Raw genomic sequence first — 21,663 nt, 5'->3', positions numbered from 1 at the left:
GCCGAATCTAGTAGCCTGCAAATTAGGCTTAACAATACAAGTCTGACAAACCATGTGTAGCATACAAGACCTGGAAGCAATAGGGGAACTGGGATTATATTTGAGGGGGGCTAATTTTGAAATTTATGAAATAAATATATTCTATTTATAAATATTTATTTGTTGTTAGAAAAAATTATTATTATGATTATTATATTTTGAACGAGATAAATACAAATAACTAACTACAACAATAATTCTAGTTATATATTATAAATACTTATTTTTGTATTTGTTTTATTGTATAGGGGGGGGGGGGGGGGGGGGAGGCGGCTGCAGCCACCCTTGCCCCCCACCTCGGTCTGCCTAGAGGCATCTCTATATTACAAGTTCATCCCCATATCACTAGCCACTAAGTAATGCCTTACGGGACATTCAATCGATATTTTTGAATTGATCAAGGTTACAATGCAATCACATTCGTTTGTATAATATATCCTTGCATACATATATAATACTCCATCAATCTCAAATCAAATGGGCCTTTTGAAATTTTGTAGTAGATTAAAAAATAATACAGTAGTATTTTATTAGATAGTGAAAGTGTGTAAAAAAATTTGGCACATTTTTTACATTTTACTTATGTATAAAATAATTGTATATGTAACGATATATTTGTAATTTAAGTAAAAATTGAAGATATTTTGGTATCAGCGTATGATTATTTTTTCTAAAATCGAAAATAAATACTTTGAAATGAGACAGACGAAAATAGTAAATATGATACTTTGAATTGAGATAGAAAAAATAATATATATTCTTGCATTAATTCATGCACATAAATTATTCAATCATGCATACATACAAATGCATTTTTTGGTTTATACCTTGGTTCAAATAATTTTATTTTTTGGGTTTTGAGTTTGAAAAAAAAAAAAATTTGTTACTTTGATTAAACTATGGGGTACAATAAACTTTGTCAAGTCTAGCACCTACGACCATAATATTTGGTCGGGGCAATCGTCGCGTGTCAGTAGTTTATTGATATTTATATTTCTAAACCGCATTACCAATTATTATATAATCCAACATTTTAACTCACCGAATATTAGTTTTAAAATTTTTGAATTTAATTTATAAATTAAATTTCATCAGTGAAATAAATAAATAATTTACCGATTATTAAAAAAAAAATATTTTATTTTTTATTAATAACTAATTTAATATTATCTTTATTATATAAATGGCATCTAAAAAAAATTAACAAATCATTGAAATAACTATTAAATTATTTTTATCTAATACTTATATAATCTATTCAAATAATACTTACATATTACTACATCCGTCCACCTAAAAAAATTACATTTACATTTTGCGTCATTGTATTTAATATTCAAAATATCCTTATATTTTGTATAATTTTTTGTGCAAGTTTCATTCTATTAGTATTTCACTGATTGAAGTATTTTTACAATTTTTTCTTAATTTGTATTACGTTTTGATATAATAATTAATATTTAAAGATCAATAAATAAGACTCTGCCTTAATAAAATAACCACTTCTTTGATACGTATGAGATGATTAGACAGCGTAATAATAACCACTTCTTTGCTGGTTATTATTTATCTCAACACATAATATATTAATATAATATAAATACCGACAATGCATATTAATAGTTTATATAACATATGTAATGATTAATCTCAGCACAATATATGTGTTCAGTGACAGAACCAGCTGTAGAATTACCGAGAGGGAGGGGGACAAAATGTCAATTCACTTATTTTTTATTTATGTAATATTATCTTTTTCGATTTCTTCCGGTGCAACCAGGTAAGCAAAAGAGATGAAAAAAATAAGTAAAAATTAAATGTGTAGAGAAAAATTTAATAAAATTCAATATTTTTTACTAAGAAAAAAAAAAAAAATTTAAAAATATAAATCAATAAAACTACAAAAATTTAATTATTTTTTACAATATAAAATAAAAAATTGAAAATAGAGGGATGATCAATTGCCCCTAGTTACTATGTAGAACCGTTCTTGCATACATTGACAAAAAATATAGACAATAATACATAATAATATTCTCATAACACATGTCACACAATTTATCTTTAACACAAAACAATAAAAAATAATTCATTGTTTTCTATACTAAAAGAAACCTATATTTTAGGAGTAGGAGGTGATCAACTGCCCCTAGTCGTATGTAGAACTATCTTCTTATACAGTGGCGGATTCAGAAAATATTTTTACTGATTGTACAATATATAAATTTAAAATTAAAATAAATTATAATACTAAATTTATTAATAAATAATAATAATATAATATTATTTTGTATATTTATATTTTAAAATATAAATTAATTATTTTAATTGGATTGTATTTTAATTATTTGGGTATTGATAATATTTTAAATTTTAAATAATTCACCTAAATTTTTTTTTTTGAATAATAATGCAATTTTAAATTTTAAGTGGAGACACTAAAATTTTTTAGTAATATCACATTTATTAAATTATAAATTCTTTTTTTTTTTATATATATAATAAAATCACTGCTGGTATGTACAATCATTCTACCTAACGTGGATCCGCCCCTGCTTGTATATGTTGACATAAAATAAAAACAACGATTTCTTACCCAACGGCTCTTTCGAGCTCATTCGAGCATTGGTTATGAATCCTTGTAATAATACCAGCATTCTCGGAACAATTAATGATCAAACTCTAAAATGTCGAAATTTGATTATATTTATTTTAAGTTTTGGATGTGTTCAGTTTTTAAAGTTTTCTACTTTTGACATAAATTTCGAGTTTTTATTATTTAGATTTTATATATTTTTTAAAAAATATAATTTTTTATTCTCATCAAACAATTCATAATACATTATTTTAATATTAAATTCAAACCAAATTTTTTTTACGTATCAAAAGAAACATAGCTATTGTGGGCAAGGTATTAGGGGTGAGCAAAATATCCGAAATTCGAAAGTCTGATCCAAACCAAATCAAAATTTAAAATTTGGTTCGGATTTTTCGGATCGGTGCGGATTGAATTTTTGACAAATTTCGAATTTTCGGATCGGATCGGTATACTTAAAAACCGAACCAATCCAAAATCCAAAATATAACATTTTAGTATCTTTTATTATTATATATTTAATATTTTATTAGAAAATATTATATTTTAATATAAAAAACTCAAAACTATTAATTATATTTTAATATATTTACTTTTATATATTATATATATATTTAATATTATAAAATAATAATAAAATATAAAAGAAATTTATAAATTAAAAAAATATTTAAAATTTTTGGATTATTCGGTTTGGATTGAAATTTTAGTTTGAATTTTTTGATTTTTTCAAAAATTTTAAATTTTGGAATCGGTTCAAATTTGGCTAAATCCGAATGCTCGGCCCTAGAAGCTATCCCTCTATACATAGTATATATTGAATTGAAATTAATAATAAAAACCTTATTAAATATTTGCTGCGCATAAAAAATATAGACCACTTTATATGCGTAGCATTTATTTTTTATTTATTGAAAAACAAGAGAGTATATATTACATTAATTAAGATGAAGGAAATATATATGTATATTTTTTTAGAATAAAATGTATTATATCTATTTTGGATCCACTTGGATAAAGATTTTTATAATTTTAATTTTTTTTAACAAATAGATATTTAATAATTAATACCTATGATGTCTTGTGAAAACAATAATAATAATAATAATAATAATAATAATAATAATAATAATAATGTATTTTTTATGAAAAAATATTATTAATGAATATTATCAATTTTTTTAAAATAATATATGCAAATACTTTTAAAACTCAAAAGAATAACTTTATATATTTTTTTTGATGAATTTGAGAAAAATTTAATTTGAATTTGATATTAAAATAATGTTCAATGAGATAATTTTGTGATCGAAAAATAAAGAATTCAAATAATATAAATCTTGTCTCAGAAAGAAACAAATTTTTACTTGGGCTACATTGGTCAATTGAAGTAAAATTTATTTATGCTAGCAAATTTTTTTAAGGTAATATTTGACTTTATTTTAATAAAAAAAACCCCTTTTCATGTAAAAATATGCTTTTTTTTTTCTTTTTTTTTTTTTTACTTTTCTTTTCATATTTTTGTTTAAAATATTAATAGATTACACATATTCACTTATTTTTATATTCTCTATACGATCCTCTATAGCTCATATTAAAATATTACTTTTTCAATATTCTCACAAAACAAACACATTTATTATTTTTTTTAATGAATTTTACATGATTAATTATTAATATCTTTTGTCATATAGAACGCTACAAAATTTAAATAAAAATTAGATAAGAGTTTTTGCTAAAATGAGCCGTAATACTCCATTCCTTAACAATTTATCTATTTTTTCATTTTGGTATGTCTTGTAACAAAGTATCAATTTTTTTATTTTTTTTTACGTAATTGTACTGTCTATCTAACATTACAAATATCATTTCAATTTACAATATATTACACAAATATCATTACATTTATATGATACAATACTAACATGGTTAATTTAGTCTTTTTACCTTTATTTTTATTTATTTCAATATAATACTAATATTTCTAAAATTTTGTGTAAAAAATAAATAGATATAACTGAGGGAGTATTTGTTTATATATATATCTATATTTAAATTACTTTTGATAATATTTAATATTAAAAATTATTTTTTATATACAGACAGTTACTCCAGTGTACCGTCGTCTTTTCGTTTCATGCATTATTTCTCTCTGCAGATTTATCAATGGCGGTGGTGAAACCTGTCAAGTACTGCGTGGTAAAGTGAAATTCCTTCTCCATTGATCACTGAGCATGTTAGATTACAACTATTTTGTGAATTAATAACGTTATCTAATCAAATGTAGGTCGATGCATTTACCGATTCGGCGTTCGGAGGGAATCCAGCGGCGGTATGTCTACTTGAGGAGGATAGGGGAGATGAATGGCTGCAGGCGGTGGCGCGTGAGTTAAACCAACCGGTAACTTGCTTTCTGATGCGGTTTTCCGATTCGGCTGGCTCCTCCGCCGCCTCGGTTCCTAGATTCTTCATTCGCTGGTTCACGCGGTTAGCCGAGGTCGACGCGCCTCTTCATTCTCTATTCTCTCTGGTTTTTGCATGAACTGTTTTTAGGCTCTGCTTGGCTGAATACTTTTCAAAGCAAACTTCATAACCGTCTGCAAGCAGAAATGATTTTACAGCGAAAACGATTTTTACCTATAGATTTGTTAAATGTTGGCCAATTTATAGGTATCGATTTGTGGACACGCAACATTAGCTGCATCTCTCTTCATCTTCGAAAGCAAATTGATGAAATCCGAAGTGGTTGAGTTCTCGTCACCGAGCTATGGAACTTTAACAGCAAAAAGGATTGCTGCTGCAGAATCATCACCAGATCTATCGAAGCGCTCATCACATGGCGATTTCGACATTGAACTGGATTTTCCAGCTTTCTCTCTGAAAGGATTACACAATGACGATGCTATTGAGGTTTCATCTGTTTCCAAAAGCTTGAACGGCGCTTCCGCAATGGAGATCCTCGTTTCCTCTAGAGACATCTTTGTGTGTATCAATCTACCTATATATGTATATATATATCTCATCTATTTTGCACTTTGATTTGGTTGAATTTTGATTGGGCGATGTGCAGTGTGTGGTGCCATCTGGTGAGGAGGTAGCAGAAGTCGTCCCCAATTTTGATGAGATACGAAAATTTTCAGAGAGATACAGAGGAATGATCGTCACCGGAATTGCTCCGGCTGGCTCAGGATTTGATATCATCAGTCGCTTTTTCTGTCCAAACGAGGGTGTTAATGAGGTACATTACTTCTTCAATGCTTTACACACATATTTAAATTTCTCATTAAAATTTTGAACGCTATTTTGATATTTTTATAAAATATTTTAGATCTATATTTTATATTTACATTTATCAAATAAATTCTACATATAACATAAATACTCTCTCAGTATCTATTTTTTTTCATTTTATTTTGGTGACGTATCTATTTTTTCATTTTATTTTGGTAACGTATCCATTTTTTTTTAAGTAACTTTATTATCTATCTAACATTACAAATACTCTTACAATTTACAATATATTACAAATATCATTACCTTTATATCATACGTACTAACAAGGTTATTTTAATTATTTCTATTTTATTCCTACTATATTTCAATATAATACTAATATTTTTAAAACTATGTGCAAAAAGCAAATGGATATTTTTTTTTGAGACGAAGAGAGTATATAAGAAGACTAGGCAGTGGACAGTGGATAGCAGGCAGATATTTCTTTAGCCTGACCCCAGGCCTCAATATATATTTTTGTTAATATTAATATTTTTATTTTTATATAAATTAAAAATATTTCATTAATTTTATTAATATATAAATTAAAAAAATATCAAAATATTCTATGTATTTTTATTAATTAATAAAATATTATTTTTAATTTATTAAAAAATAAAAAAGATTAATATTAGTATTATTATAAATCATTTCAATCACGGTCATCTTTAATTCTACATGTATATCTTTATATTTTGGTCTAAAATTTTATTTTTTTTGTTATATAATTTTTAAAAAAATTGATATAGTTAAAATGAGAAATAAAATCAATAGTAGTCATAATATACTAATTAAAATGTATTAATCTTATGTGAAATATAACAAATTATAACTATGTTCTTTTTGAAGATTTTATTAATAGTAGAATTAATATAAAAATTTATTAGATATGTTCTTTTGGAAAATTATATTAATAGTATAATTAATATAAAAATTTATCAGGTATGCTCTTTTGGTGAATAGTAAGATTAATATATTTTTAAAATCTTAAAAAAGAACATACACGATAAATTGTTGTATTAAACTAATATTGATATATTTTAATTGTATTAGGATTATTATTGACTTTTTCTATTTTAACTATATCAATTATTTTAAATTTAATATTTTTAGAAAAAATTACAACAAAATAATAAAATTGTAGATCAAAATAGAAAGGTACACTGAATTATATACGGCCGTGTAGAATTAAATATGACCGTATATAATTGTACACTGAATTATACACGGCATTTTGACAATATGACCGTGTATAATTGTACATAGCCTTATTGTTTCCAAGTCAATTGGCACGTCAACCCCATTACACCAACGTTAGCAATTTTCATTAGTTTTTTAACGGTGGGGTCAGAATTGATTGAAATTATTTATAATTAGACTAAAATTGATGATTTTTTTATATTTGAACAAAAATTGATATATTTTGATTATATTGGAATCATAATTGATTTTTTCTCATTGAAAAACAAAAGTATATATATTAATGAAGATGAAGGAAATATATATGTATATATTTTTACAAAAGTATTAATTCAATTTCGGTTCCACTTATATAAAGATTTTTAAAATTTTAAAAGTATCTTGAAAGAAAAATAGATATTCAATAAGATATTTTGTGATAAAAAAATAATTTATTAATTTATATTTTTTATGAAAAAAATGATTATAATAAAAAACTTTTAAAATAACATATGAAAATACTTTTAAAACTAAAATAATACTCCTTACCTCGTTCAAATTTATGCTCACTTTCTTTTTTTATTGTCATTTAAAAAATATTCTTATTTTTTTTAAGTAAAAATTATTATATTTTTGTATTTTTTTATTATAAAAAAAAATAATAATTATTACTCTCTTTTAATAACGAATAAAGTATAGCATTATGAAACATGATACTTGGGCTACATTGGTCAATTAGAATGCGATTTATTTATGTTAGCAAATTTTTTTTTAGTGAAATTTGACTTTATTTTAATAAAACTGATTGTTTAATCTCAACAATTGTGCTGATTAGTTAATTATATTATCTTAATTATATTTTAATCTCAGCACTTGTGCTGATTAGTTAAATATATTATCTTAATTATATTTTAAGTATATAAGTTAATGTAAAAGAATTTTTATAGTGTTGAAAAAATATTTTCAGCACCTGATCAGACGTTTTTTAATAAATAAAAAATCCTTTCTTCACGTAAAAATATGCCAATAATTCTTTATATGAATTTTAAGATGGTGATTAATTATTAATATTTTTTTGTCCTATAAAAAGCTACAAAATTTCGATAAAAAGTATATATGAGTTTTTGCTAAAATGAACAATGATATTTGTTTTTTTATACACCTTTTCTTCGGCCATAAAATATATATATTTTGGATTCTTCAAATATAAAGTAATCATTTTATTAAATTTTTTTTCTATAAATATTTTTATTTTATCATCACATCATTGCTTATATACCAAATTTCACGTTAAAAATAAATATATACTAATTAGTTGGACAACGGGAGTATACTATATTAAAAAATCAATTTTTATATAATATATTATATTCAATATATATATATACATTGTTTAATTTCTCCTACAATAATTTTCAAAATTCCATAACCTTACCAAGTCATAGTTAAATTTTTCTACATAATTTCCAATAAATATAATATATTACTCTATTATATCATAAGAAATTAATATTAAATATAAAATATTATTTTTTATATTATTTACATCATTCGTTATAATTTATATAAAAAAATATATTTGAAACCAATTGTGTTTGTTTATGTGCAGGATCAAGTATGTGGAAGCGCTCATTGCGCCATAGCACCCTACTGGAGCAAGAAGCTTAGAAAATCTGATTTGGTCGCCTACCAAGTAATATTTATATATCAGTTATAACATATACTCTCTCCGTCCATTTTCTAATATCCTATTTGATATTTTCATGCATTTTTAGGTAATTAGGATTTTTGTTATAAAATGACAAATTTGTTCTTAATCTTGTGTATAGAAAATGAAAATAAATAAAGTAAGGATAAAAGAGTAAATTTTGTCTATAAAAATAGAAAGAGAACAATAATAGTTGGATATTCCAAATAGAAAAGTAGGACGTTAGTTTGTGGACGGAGGGAGTATTTCAATACTTCATAATATATATATATATATATATACATGATTTTGATTGAGTGTGAGTATGATATTAGGCATCTGAAAGAGGTGGAGTTCTGAACCTTCACGTTGATGATAAGAATCAAAGGGTTTTGATAAGAGGGAAAGGCATTGTGGTCATGGAAGGCTTTCTTTTCGTCTGACAATAACCAAGCACTTTGAAAGCTTCTGAGGTATGAAATATCGGGTGTGCTTTGGGAAAAATTGAGTTTGAATTTTTGGTTTTCATTTGAATTTTAAAATAAGTTTAAATTTATGTGTTTTTTTTTTTTTTTTTTTTCTGTTTGGGTTTGAAGAGTTTGGATTTGTATTGATTTGATAAGTAATGAATATAATAATATAAATATTTATTAAGTTTAAAATTTTAAAATTAATAATGGTATAATTTGACGATGAATTTATATTATATAAATATATACATTTTTAAAACTTTATTTATTTGTATTATATAAAATTTTATTATCATATATTGTATATATTTTGTTAAACTATATATATATATTTTTAGTAACGGTTAGTATTTATCTAACGTTACAAATATCATTATCTTTATATCATATAATACTAATAAAGTTAGGTTAGACTTTTTATTTTTATTTCTATTACATTACAATATAATACTAATATACCTAAAATACCGTGCAAAAAACAAATGAACATATAGATATTAGACGGGATAAAAATTAATAATATTTTGATATTAATATAGGATTATTTTTTCTAAAATAATAAAAAAAAATACTTTGACATAAAATAAACAAAAATAGTAAAAAAAATTAGTTTAATTGAGACTCAAGGGCCTCCCGTCCAACCCTAAATTTACAGTACTAATATAGTAAAAATTTATCAAACTGTGTTAAAGAAAGCACCTATAATCCCTTCATTAATCTATTTCTTGTAAATCAGCTGCACTTAATTTCGTAATTTATAACAATATTCACATCCCATCACAATATGTTCTTACATTATTATAATACTCCCTCCGTTCCAAAAGTATAGTCTTATTGTGTTGGGTATAAGATCAAAGGAATATTGATATTATATTGGCAGTTTGTAAAATGTAAAGATAAATAACTTTTTTGTCTTTGTGAATATATTAGTGTAAAAAATAGTGGCAATTGTGTAATAATAATAAAAAGTAGAGCTAATTTTATGGTGATATAATTATTTATGAAAATAAAATTATTTTGAAATGAACAAAAATGATAAATAAGACAATTGCATTAAAACGGGTTACAAACGCCATAAAAAAATCCCATTTTCAGCCATTTTATCAATCACTCAAGTTTGTAGTGAAATTAAACTTCCCCACTCTATTAGCCTCAAGATCAATCTCTCCAATCTCGCCCGTCGATCTTGCCTGGGCCCCACCGTTCAAAAACCCCAAACAAAACAAATCCACACCGTCCATCAGAAAGATCCTGACCATTGAATTCGCCCCATGTATTCTCCACACACCGCCATCCTCTCCCAACACTAAATCCACGGTCGGGACCGCCGGTCCTACTGACGTCATTCTGACATCGTCCGCACCGTAGCAAACCTCGAACGGCTTCGCCGCCTCCGTTACCGTTAAGTTCACCGCAAACGCTTCCTTCACAAACGCCTCCGTTAACGCCGTGAAAATTGACGTGTGTAATTTTGTGTACTTTGTAACCGTGCTTAGTGGGCCCCACTGTTCCCCCTCTCATCAACGGCCAGCAATGCCCGATCAAAATCTATGGATTTACCGTTGACTTTTATCCCAGTCAAACCTATAGAATACTTTCCGACAGGGAGAGGTCAACTCCGGGAGTGAAATAATACGGTCCCGTCGAACCGAAAAACGCCAATCCGAGAGCCAACGGCGAACCGGACAGGCAAAGCGCAAAAACCGTCGTCTCCGAGGGGATTTTCCCGACTTGCGCCTGACCCGACAAATTCGACCGGCCTAAACCGGCCATAGACCGGTGGCTGCAGGAGGACAAAAACACGGGAATCAACCCGAGCTTCGCCGGATTTCGGCCGTCGGTTCGCGGCAAAGAGAGCGAGCCGACCGGGGGTTGAACAGCCGGCGGTAGCTTCCGGTTCACCGAACTGCAGGAATTAGAAGAGTTGCCGGAGCAATCTCCGGCGGTTCGGGAACCGGACGAACTGCAGGGAACGCAGGTTTGCGTGCAGTTCAATGAGGTGAAGGAAGCGCTGATGTCGAGAATGTCTTTTTGCAATAGGCGCTAAGAAGGCTGCAGAAGCTGAAGAAAAAGAATTCAGAATTAGGAAGAAGAGGAGGGGTGATTGAATCGACATTTCGCACAATTTTGCATTAATGTAAAAAATTCGCAGGAGAGATGGATTCAAATACCGATGAAGAGTTGACGTCGTCGGTGAATAGAGGACGAAATCGTGAGTATATGATGTCGGAGGCTGAGGTCGCTGCAACCGCCGCCGGATTCCGCGGAATTTCTTGACGTATGCCATAATTGAGGGTTTCGTCGGGAAACTCGATCGATCGATTAATTAGGGTTTCGGTTCAGAACTGAAAATCAATCTTGAGGTGGAAGGCGGACGCAGCTTGAGGTTCAATTGGGCCATTTTCGTACGGCCCAAATGGCCCAATTCAGCCCAATTGTGAAATTTTATTGTGATATTTAGAATTAAACTGATTTTTTTAATTCCGCATGGACACCGCATAGCCTGTCAGAACACGTGATTATTTTTATATTTTTAAAAAAAATTAATTAATTTTGTTTTTCAAAAAAATTAAAAAAAAATTTAATTAAAAATTAAAAAAATACTTCCCCGTTCAATAAAGAATGGTTCTATTTTCTATTTTTTGTTAATCTGAGATATCATTTTTTAATTTAGTAATTATACTATTTACTTAACAAAATAAATACATTTACAGTTTACAATATATTACACATATATTATTATATTTATATTATACGATACTAATAAAAATCTTTATCTTTTTACTGTAATCCAATATAAGTACTAATATTAAAAATTAAGTAAAAAAAAAAACAAATGTTACTTTTTATATAAGACAAATGAGTAAAAAAAAATCTACGTATCCGTCAAGTGTTGCTGACTCGACGGATCGGAGAACTAAAATTACTAAAAATTTTATTTATGAGACTAGTTTGCAACGAACTCCGATTACCAACCTAAAATGTGTGGATAACAAAAAAAAAAAAAAAAAAATCAATTTATCCGGTCATTTAAGGATACAATATTGTTAATAGAACGTACAGCTTTTATTGCGGCGGGTACTAGCCGAATGGAACGTACAATTTTTACTGCGGAGTGTACTACCACAACGAATTTGGGGGAAATTACAAACCCTAAAATTGACAATCGTGGAATTGACGAATCAATCGTCGAAGGGGTACTGCTCGTATCTGACGTTACAATCGATTAACAAGGCGCGCCCCCCGATCCGAGCGTCGCAGCCGCCGATCACGGCGGTCTTGGCGGCGGCGAGGCAGGCGGCGCAGTCGGAGGCGCTGAGGCTTCGGTTACAGGCGGCGTGGCCGTAGGCGAAGGCGTTCGGATATGGCGAGATGTTGCGGAAGTCGTAGCCTGGCCGCGACGGCGCGACGGACTCCAGATCGGCGAGGACGGCGGCGAGACTGGCGGCGAAAGGGTCGCCTTTCGTGTACGTTCCCGAATTGCAGAGCACGGAGCTGACGGCGGTGTTGGGTTTGCACGTTGCGGTGTGGAGCAGAAAGCCGGCGAGGAGGATCAGAACCGGTGATCGGAGGACGGCGGTGCTATCGAGCGGAGCCATTGCGCGGCGGCGGCGGCGGCGGCTGAGGAAACTGGAGACGACGATACGAATCGGCGGGTAAGGCTTCGATAAATGCACTGGTAAGTTCCTTGAATGCTCCGTCCGTACTTTAGGGATGAATCTACACCGTTCGTCCAGGATCCATCAACGGTGATGATTGATGGGTATTTGGGTTCCACACCATGGCTATATTCGCTTGTCGTCTTCACAAAATGGTATCATAGTTTTTTAATCGATTTTATTTAAATACATAATTCTCATATTAAAGAGTGTCAATTGGATTTTATTTATTATTATTCTTATTGTTTTTTTTTTTTTTTTTTTTTTTTAGTTTAAGACATTCGTAGACTCAATTTTATAGTTTGACTTTTATTTTTAATTTAGATGAATTTTTATTTATATATTTTTATAGGGTTATGAAAGAGGACTAACATGGATTTCAATACATTCTAAATTCTACAACAAGTGGTACAAATATATATATATAAAAGACATTTATATATAGATATAAAAATAACTAAATTATTCTAGCCTGATTTTTCGGTCGGGCCTCATTTGCTGAGTATTAGGTTTGGCCTGGGGTTTACCCAGTGTGTACTTTTGGGTAACGATTGTGAGTTCCTACGTCATTTAAAAAAAAAAATTCTAAATTATTGTCCAGTAAAAAATGGTTTGGTTGTGTGAAAGTGGACTCGGGACCATGCGATCTCTCCAGGATATTAGATATGACCGAAGTGGATAACGATTGTGAATTCTCACGTCATTAAACCATTCAGAAAATAAAAAAAGAAAAAAAAGAAAAAAAAAGAGCAAATACAACAGAAAAACAATGACAATCCATACACTTTAGATAAAATATAATAATAATAATAATAAGAAGAGCAAATACAGCTGTAGCTAAATAATGTTTCAACCTATACACAGAAATCTTTGGTCGTTAAAAGAGACTTTGGAAGGTAAAATTTATTTATATATCTAGAAAAAAAAAAAAAATGAAAGAAAATGTATAATGTAGTATTAAAATCTAACACACCTTTGAATATCTATAGATTTATTTATTTATTTTTTAAATGAATAATGTAGTATTAAAATCTATACGCCTTTGAATATCTATAGACTTATTTCTTTCTTTCTTTAAAATTTTTTAAAAATTTGTAATGAATAACTTCTATTTTTATCGGCTTTTGAACATCTGAATATAAATACCTTAGACTTTGAAAATCTAAATAAATCATATGCACTCTAAAACCAATACACTGTAATAAATACAATAAATAATTACTCCGTCTCAATACAATAGTCTTGTTTATCATTTTTATCGTTACAAAACAATAGTCTCATTTTCATAAATAACCATATCACTATAAAATTACCCTTACTTTTTCATTATTATTACACCATTGCCACTATTTTTTATTCTAATACACCCACAAGGGCAAAAAAGTCTTTTACCTATATTTTTTTTACCCACTATCCATATAATATCAATATTCCTTAAATTTCGTGACAAACACAACCCAAACTATAGATCTAGGACCGAGGAAGTATATAATTATGGCGTCTTTATACATGATCAATATTGGTTTTCTTGCAATGTGATTCTTGGCCAAGTTCTTGCAAGAACTTGGCAAGTTCTTCCACCAAATCTACAATCTCCAAGAACAAGAAATTGAGTGTAGCAAGATGGTGATCATGATTGCCATAATCGTTAAGGGTGGATGAAATTTGCACTTTTAGGGATTGCAATTTAGGGTTTATAAAAAGGGGGCTAATTTGTGACATGTCCATTCTCTCCGAACCTTCTCCAAACTCTTTTAATATAAATCCAATGCACATACTGAAATTCTCACTTGTTTCTTTTAGTGTCTCCCTCCTTTGCTTTGCCACTACCTGCAAATAATCATCACCATCATTGTCGTCGTTATTAAGAATATATATCGGGGTGGTTATTGATAGAGTTGGCAAAAACTGACCCGACACGAAATAATTGGGTTTAGGTTAAAGATTTCAATCCGATTATGTATACGAGTTGACACTATAGTAAACGGGTCGGGTTAGGGTTGAGGCTCTCAACTCAAACCCGACACGGCAACCCGATTATAATATATTAATATTGATTAATATATTTATTATATATGTAAAATAATCATAATTTAATAATTTTCTCATAAATTAATTTAAACTAAGTTCAATTTTAAATAATTCAAACCTAATTTACATTCAAACAAATAAAAACTAACATAACACGACAACATAAAAAAAAATTATTTAATTTGAATCAAGAATTTCGACTTAATTATGTATACGGGTCAACATGAGTCAACCCGAATCCGACACGATAATAAACGGGCCAACATGAGTCAACCCGAATCCGACACGATAATAAACGGGTCAACACAAACCCGACGCAATCATAAACGGGTCGGATTAGAGTTAAATAATTTAACCCGTTTAAAGTATTCAACCCGACACCAATCGACTCATTGCCGACTCTAGTTACTGTACTGATTGGGACATATAAACACATATAGCATAGATAGACTATATATATTTTTATATAATACAAATATGTTGTGTTATTTCATATTTGTACTTGTCCTGTATAAATATACTTTTTGCGTTGAAATAAATAGTAGCATGTGCAGTGTATGATTATATCATGTATAATATTTGTATTTTGTCCCTAGGAAGTCAAATTATTACTATGACCCGTTAGTACAATTCAATAAGGTAGACAGTGCATTTAAATATATAGCATAATACAATATTGTATCATATAAATAAAAAAAAAATATATGGTGTGCAGTTTATATACTACATTCGTCCGATTCTAAGGGTTTCATTTACTTTTTGCGTATTGATATTTGAATATTAATTATTATATGAAAACGTAGGAAAAATGACAAAAATACTTTTATTAGTGTCTTATAATATTATTATAATGACATTTGTGCATAAAAAATTATATAAATATAAGGATATTTTTATTATTAAGTACAATAACGCAAAAGGTAAATGGAACCCTTAGAATCGGACGGAGAAAGTATATACTTTGTTGCATGTATATATATATATATCTTTATTGTGCTTTATAAAACTATATCACGTGCTGTTAGAACATATATAAAATATGTACTATCGATCTTGTTGATTTGTAGTGTTGATTTGAACCAACCAGTATGAAACCTAAGCGATATAGAGATAGATATGTATGTAATGTTATATATATGTATACAGTGACAGAATCAGCTTTGCGGCTCCAGGGGACAAAATTGTTATGTTTATTTATTTCATTTTTTTTACCATTTATTTTTAGTTGCAACCTATTTTGAGCCTGTTTTTTATTTGAAATAGACATTCGGTTGTTTCTGTGTGTACAAAAAATAATATAAAAACTTTCTCGTCACTCATTTCTACCAACTTGATGTTATCTTAACTTTTTCAATTTTTATTAACACTATAATATGGTTGTGAAGAAGAAAAAAATGAACGGAAACAATATTTACGATAAAATATTTTATTTTTTATATAATAAATTTATAAATTAAAATAATAATAATAATAATAATATGGAAGTTTATATAGAAATATTAATCCCAAATTGATGGGGCAAATTTAATTACTAAATAAAAAATTAAAAAAATTACACTTAAAAAAAAGAAAAATTAGAAAGGGCTTGGAGGGTCGGTTGAACCCCAAGCCCCAATGTAGATCGTCACTGTATGTATATTATATATATATGTATATATATATATACCTGTTTAGGGGAATGGAGGCAATGGTCTAAGGCAAGAATGATAGCAGCAAGGTGTCTTAGATGGTCTCCAATTTGGAGGTATTTTTCCAAAGGATAGTATTTCCCAAACTTGCCATGCCAATTTGGTTCCCATTTTGCAAAATTTGCCTGTATTGTATGACATGTCACATTATTTAATTTAATTTTATTTTATTGATGATATTAATGATTATGTATATAAATTAAATAGAGAATGAAATATAAGTAATTAATTAATTACCAGTGAATCATCAGAGGATTTTGAGTTGAGGAGAAAGTTGCAATCTTGCATGTAATCTGATGATTTCGATGATTCTTTTTTGTTCTTCTCATTTCCCACTCTCATGTACTCGTCCGTACACCCTACACACATTTATTCCATTAATATATGATTGGTTTTTTTTATAGTAAAATAATTTAATTTGAATAATTATATAATATGATATAAATATGCAATACACGTGTGTTTTGAATATAAAATTAATTTTTAATATAATTTAAAAAATAAAAATTAGGTATTTAATTTCACAATTTTTTTTAAAAAATAAATTAGTAGATAATAAAATTGGAAGCAAAATCCTCCAACCAAACACACATGTATCTTTAGATATATGTATTTTTTATGTTAGGTATATGCCAGTAGTAAAAAAAAATATATTTTTTAAAATTATTAATTTTTTATAAGTAAATGAAATATATATATATTGTATTTTTATAGATATTATTTATCAAAATTTGTGTCACTCAAAAAATAGTAACATAACACACATTCCCCAATAGCTTTGTTCAATTGTGGTTTTAATAACATTTATTTCGTCTGTTCCATATTTATATATCTGTTTGCTAGAAATATTAATATTATATTGAGATAAAGTAAAAATAAAGGTAAAAAGACTAAATTAATCCTATTAGTATTGTATGATATAAAGATAATGACATTTGTATAATATATTGGAAATTGAAAAGATATTTGTAATGTTAGGTAGATATTACAATTACTAAAAAAAAAAAAATGAATATTATGTTATGAGACAGACGAAAAAATAGATAGATTGTTAAGGGACGAGGGAGTATAAAACTTCTAGAGAAAATGTTTCATCCAATAGAAGTGTTTTGAACTTTTGAATTAATTTAAAATTAGTAAAAAGTTGAAAAAAAAAATGAATAGAAAATACATACATTTGATAGAATCCTTTTAATACAGAATATTTAAAATAAAGTTATTTATTTAACATATTTTTTATTTTTTTTTTTAAAAAAAGCTATGTTGATAAAAATAGTACAAAAATAAAGTAAAAAAAAACCAAGGAACCATAGGGTTATTTAAAAAAACAAATAAATAAATATCATCACATCTTATAAAAAACTCAAATACAATTATAAAAATTTAAAAATAAAAATGCCAACCCTCTTTACTTATTTCTCATTTAAAACTTACCTCGAATAGCATCAGCCAATTTTCGAAACTTAGTTGCAGTAGAGCAATGGAGTTCGTCGCCAGCCCACATAGGAAAAACAAACAAACTAACCAATATACATACGGCGAAGCCCATTCCAATGGTCGCCAATCGATCGAGCGCCACCTCAACTACTTTTCCGGAATCATCTTGTGCATCGGGAACCACGACCAAGTTGAACGTCAAAATGGCAATCATAAAGCCGTAGTCGTATCTTTTCTTCATACTCGGCGCTAATCTACAATATGTTGCCCCGAGCCCAAAAATGAAAACCGAAATCCCAATGGCTATAGGTTTTCCCATGCTACCATTTCCTCCGATTTTATCGACTAGAATTGCCACCAAACACCCTATCCCCCCTCCTACCATCGTCCCTATCCCTCGGTTAATCCCTTTTCCTAGCGTCGCACCTATGCATCGAAACAAGTTCGAGTTCAAAATAATAATAATAATAAAAGATTGTTCTTTTGGAATCTGTTTAAATTTGTATACCATAAAATCATCATAGTGTTCTATAAAATTATTCTCTTTATTTCAACTAAATATCTTTTCTTTTTTATCTTTTTCATTTGTCATACTCAAATGTGTTATTTTCTTGTTATAGTAGAATAATTCATATATAAATATTAAAATATTTACTTTTTTATTTTTTTATTTTTTGTTCTTATAAAGACAAAAATGTTAATATTACTTTACATATTTTTACTAACTAATAAAAAAAATATTATTTCTTAACAAATGGGTACTTTACTCTAAACAAAATAAAAATATTCTCAAAAGCATCACATTCAAACGACTATTTAATTAAAAAAATAAAAATAAAAATTTAAAAGTTGAATTAAATGCTAAAAGAACAGCACTCAATGTGCCGCATCAAATAAATAAAGGGAGAGCTTATGAATAATAATAGCTATTAAAATTAATGCATAGAATATTTTATGGCTCTAAAAGTCTCGTTTACTTTTTGCATATTAATCTTTAAATATTATTATTCTATCAAAACATAGTATAAAATTAAGAAAAAATTACAAAAATACTTTCTGGTGTCTTATAATACTAATAGAAGGATATTTGTAAATATATATGTATACAAATATAAAGATATTTTTAATATTAAATATAATGACACAAAATGTAAATGTTACCGTTAGATGCTGGTGGAGAGAATTATAATAAAGAAAATAAAAAGAAATAGAAATAAAATAGTGTATTTTTAGAATTTTGTGTATAAACATACAAATTTCATGCATAATTTAATTAGCATAATAGTATAGCATGGGATAAACTATATATAAGATATTTGTATATTTATATTAAAATAAATTCATTATAAATAAAACTCATCATATTTCATTCACTTTTTGCATCAATGTATAAATATATATAACCATAAAAAACAGTCGTTTCTTTTTAGCTATGTTATGTTAAATAATTATTTTCCCTAAAAATTTAAATTTAAAAGAATAACGTATCATTATATATATATATATATTATGGAATCAACCAATATTATATATACCTGCGTAAAATTCGAAGACGACGATGACGGTCATGATGGCCCAGATGGCATTTTCTCCGACGTGCCGGAAAATGGGATCGACGGTGTAAAGAAGAGACACCAAAACTAAACATAACCCAACTTTGAAGCTATGAATCACTCTCTTCTTCTCAATCTTACTAATAATACTTTTCATATTATTGCAATAACCACCAAACAACATTTTGCCTAATTACTAATAACGACAATACAAATCTACCAATATATATATGAAAAAGTGACATGTGTTGGATTTATTTTGGTATTATATTCTAGAAGTATAATTGGTTCTTTAAAATGATTTATTCCGTTTTTATAAGTGTAGAGGTTATTGTAGATATAAGAAATATTATAATTATTAAGAAATTAAATATTTTATTAGTGAAAATAATTATAATATAATACAAATGATTATATATTAACATTAAGATAAATAAATAATTAAATTGTATTAAAAAATTTAAAAATATATATTATGAAATTTTAAATTGGATTAAAATGTATGATTATTTTCAAAAAAAAAATAAATTTAAATATTGGACAAATAATATGATTATAATTATAATTTTATTAAAAATATTATACATATATGAAATATATATGGCTCCGTTTGGACATAAAAAATGTAAAAAATTAATTTAATTTGAATTTTTATAAGAAAAGTTTATATTTAATGTGCTATATTTTTTATATATAAACAATGCCAAATAAACAAAAATTGATTATGTGAGTATTATTGTGTTCACTTTTATTTTCATTTGTACAACTTCATTTGTTAATTTTATTATTTTTTTTTTAAAAAAAGAATTATACAATGTAAGTTTTTTCTAAATATTTAAATTTTAATTAAATTAATTAATTATTTTAATTTAAACTTAAATTTATTTTTATTGATAAATTTTTAATTATTTACTGATTAAAACTTTCTATTTTTTTTTTCTTTGGGTAAACTGTTTTTTTAGTCTAGTAACTGGACCTTTTTATTATTTTAGTCCCGTAAATGGAGTCTGTCGCAAACTAGTCCCATAAGTGAAAAATTTTCGCTGTTTTAGTCCTCCAGTGTCGGAGACGCCCACGCGGCTCGCCGGATGTGACATGTCTGTCAGGTGTCCCGCCAAGTCAGCGACACCTGGCGGACACATGGATTTATTTTGTTTTTTTAAAATTTTTTTTAATTAGACAAAATAAAAAAATACAAAAAAAAAAATGAAAAAAAATTTTTTTAATAAGTTTTAAAAAAATTTAAAAAAAATGAAAAAAAAAAATTAAAAAATCCACGTGTCCGCCAGGTCAGCGACACCTGACGGACACGTTACCTCTGGCGAGCCACGCAGACATCTCCAGCGCCGGAAGACTAAAACAGCGAAAATCTTTCACTTATGGGACTAGTTTGCGACATGCTCAACTTACAAGACTAAAGTGACAAGGGCTCCAATTACGGAACTAAAAAAACAATTTATTTTTATTTTTTATTTTTCTATATTAAAGTTTTCACATTATATATATATAATTATATATATTTTCAAATTATTGTTGAAAGCACGTGTCAGTTGAGCGTGGGTGACGTAACACTGAATGACAGACGCGTACGGACCAAATGAAACTAATTAAATCATATTTTATGTTATATGAGTGCGTAATGGCGGATTTAACTTGGTTACTAATTGGATAGTTAATTAAATATTTATTTATTTCATTAAAGAGATTTTTCTGATTTTTTGGTCTCCCAACATTACATGCATTTTAAGATGCTTTTCTTATTTAATTAATTAAAAATATCTCTAGCAATAGTGGAACAACATGTGTAAAAATAATGCAATATTTAATGTACACTTCCAAATTATCTTGTATTCTTTTAAATTTATTTATTTTTAAATAAAAAACAATGATATGTACATTTCTTTTGGTTTGAATTGGAATTTTAATTCAAAATAGTATTTTGACATAATATATATTTTTTGAAAAAACAATATATTTTTATTAAAAAATAAATATTAAAAAGATTTATATCTTTTCAATTTAAAATTAAAATCAAATAATTTTATATTTAA

General features: G+C 27.4%; 4 protein-coding genes across 4 annotated transcripts; 1 reads left to right on the top strand and 3 right to left on the bottom strand.

Moving 5' to 3' along the window:
• The first annotated feature begins 4,375 nt into the window (after nucleotides 1–4,375).
• LOC127242855 (uncharacterized) lies at nucleotides 4,376–9,217 on the top strand. The gene is made up of 7 exons (XM_051262566.1): nucleotides 4,376–4,382; nucleotides 4,794–4,834; nucleotides 4,923–5,132; nucleotides 5,306–5,617; nucleotides 5,706–5,873; nucleotides 8,697–8,780; nucleotides 9,110–9,217. The coding sequence occupies exons 1-7, from the start codon at nucleotides 4,376–4,378 to the stop codon at nucleotides 9,215–9,217; spliced, it is 930 nt and encodes a 309-aa protein (XP_051118523.1).
• A 1,085-nt stretch (nucleotides 9,218–10,302) lies between these two features.
• On the bottom strand, nucleotides 10,303–11,531 carry LOC127242854 (probable aspartic proteinase GIP1). The gene is given in 4 exon segments (XM_051262565.1): nucleotides 10,303–10,742; nucleotides 10,745–10,852; nucleotides 10,855–11,287; nucleotides 11,451–11,531. Coding segments are annotated over 4 exon segments (1,017 nt in total). The 3' UTR covers nucleotides 10,303–10,347.
• Nucleotides 11,532–12,261: 730 nt separating this feature from the next.
• LOC127242989 (antifungal protein ginkbilobin-like protein) lies at nucleotides 12,262–13,051 on the bottom strand. Its single transcript, XM_051262802.1, has one exon. The coding sequence runs from the start codon at nucleotides 12,841–12,843 to the stop codon at nucleotides 12,427–12,429; it is 417 nt and encodes a 138-aa protein (XP_051118759.1). The 5' UTR covers nucleotides 12,844–13,051; the 3' UTR covers nucleotides 12,262–12,426.
• A 1,355-nt stretch (nucleotides 13,052–14,406) lies between these two features.
• On the bottom strand, nucleotides 14,407–19,783 carry LOC127242853 (aluminum-activated malate transporter 13-like). The gene is made up of 5 exons (XM_051262564.1): nucleotides 19,595–19,783; nucleotides 18,057–18,485; nucleotides 16,860–16,981; nucleotides 16,601–16,747; nucleotides 14,407–14,733 (listed from the first exon to the last, which is right to left on the bottom strand). The coding sequence occupies exons 1-5, from the start codon at nucleotides 19,767–19,769 to the stop codon at nucleotides 14,407–14,409; spliced, it is 1,200 nt and encodes a 399-aa protein (XP_051118521.1). The 5' UTR covers nucleotides 19,770–19,783.
• Between the last annotated feature and the right edge of the window lie 1,880 nt (nucleotides 19,784–21,663).

The sequence above is a fragment of the Andrographis paniculata genome, unplaced genomic scaffold, assembly GCF_009805555.1.
Source record: "Andrographis paniculata isolate CXL003 unplaced genomic scaffold, ASM980555v1 Contig89END, whole genome shotgun sequence".
NCBI lineage: Eukaryota > Viridiplantae > Streptophyta > Magnoliopsida > Lamiales > Acanthaceae > Andrographis > Andrographis paniculata.
The sequence above is the reverse complement of the archived record's forward strand: the minus strand, read 5'-3'. Positions and strand labels throughout refer to the sequence as shown.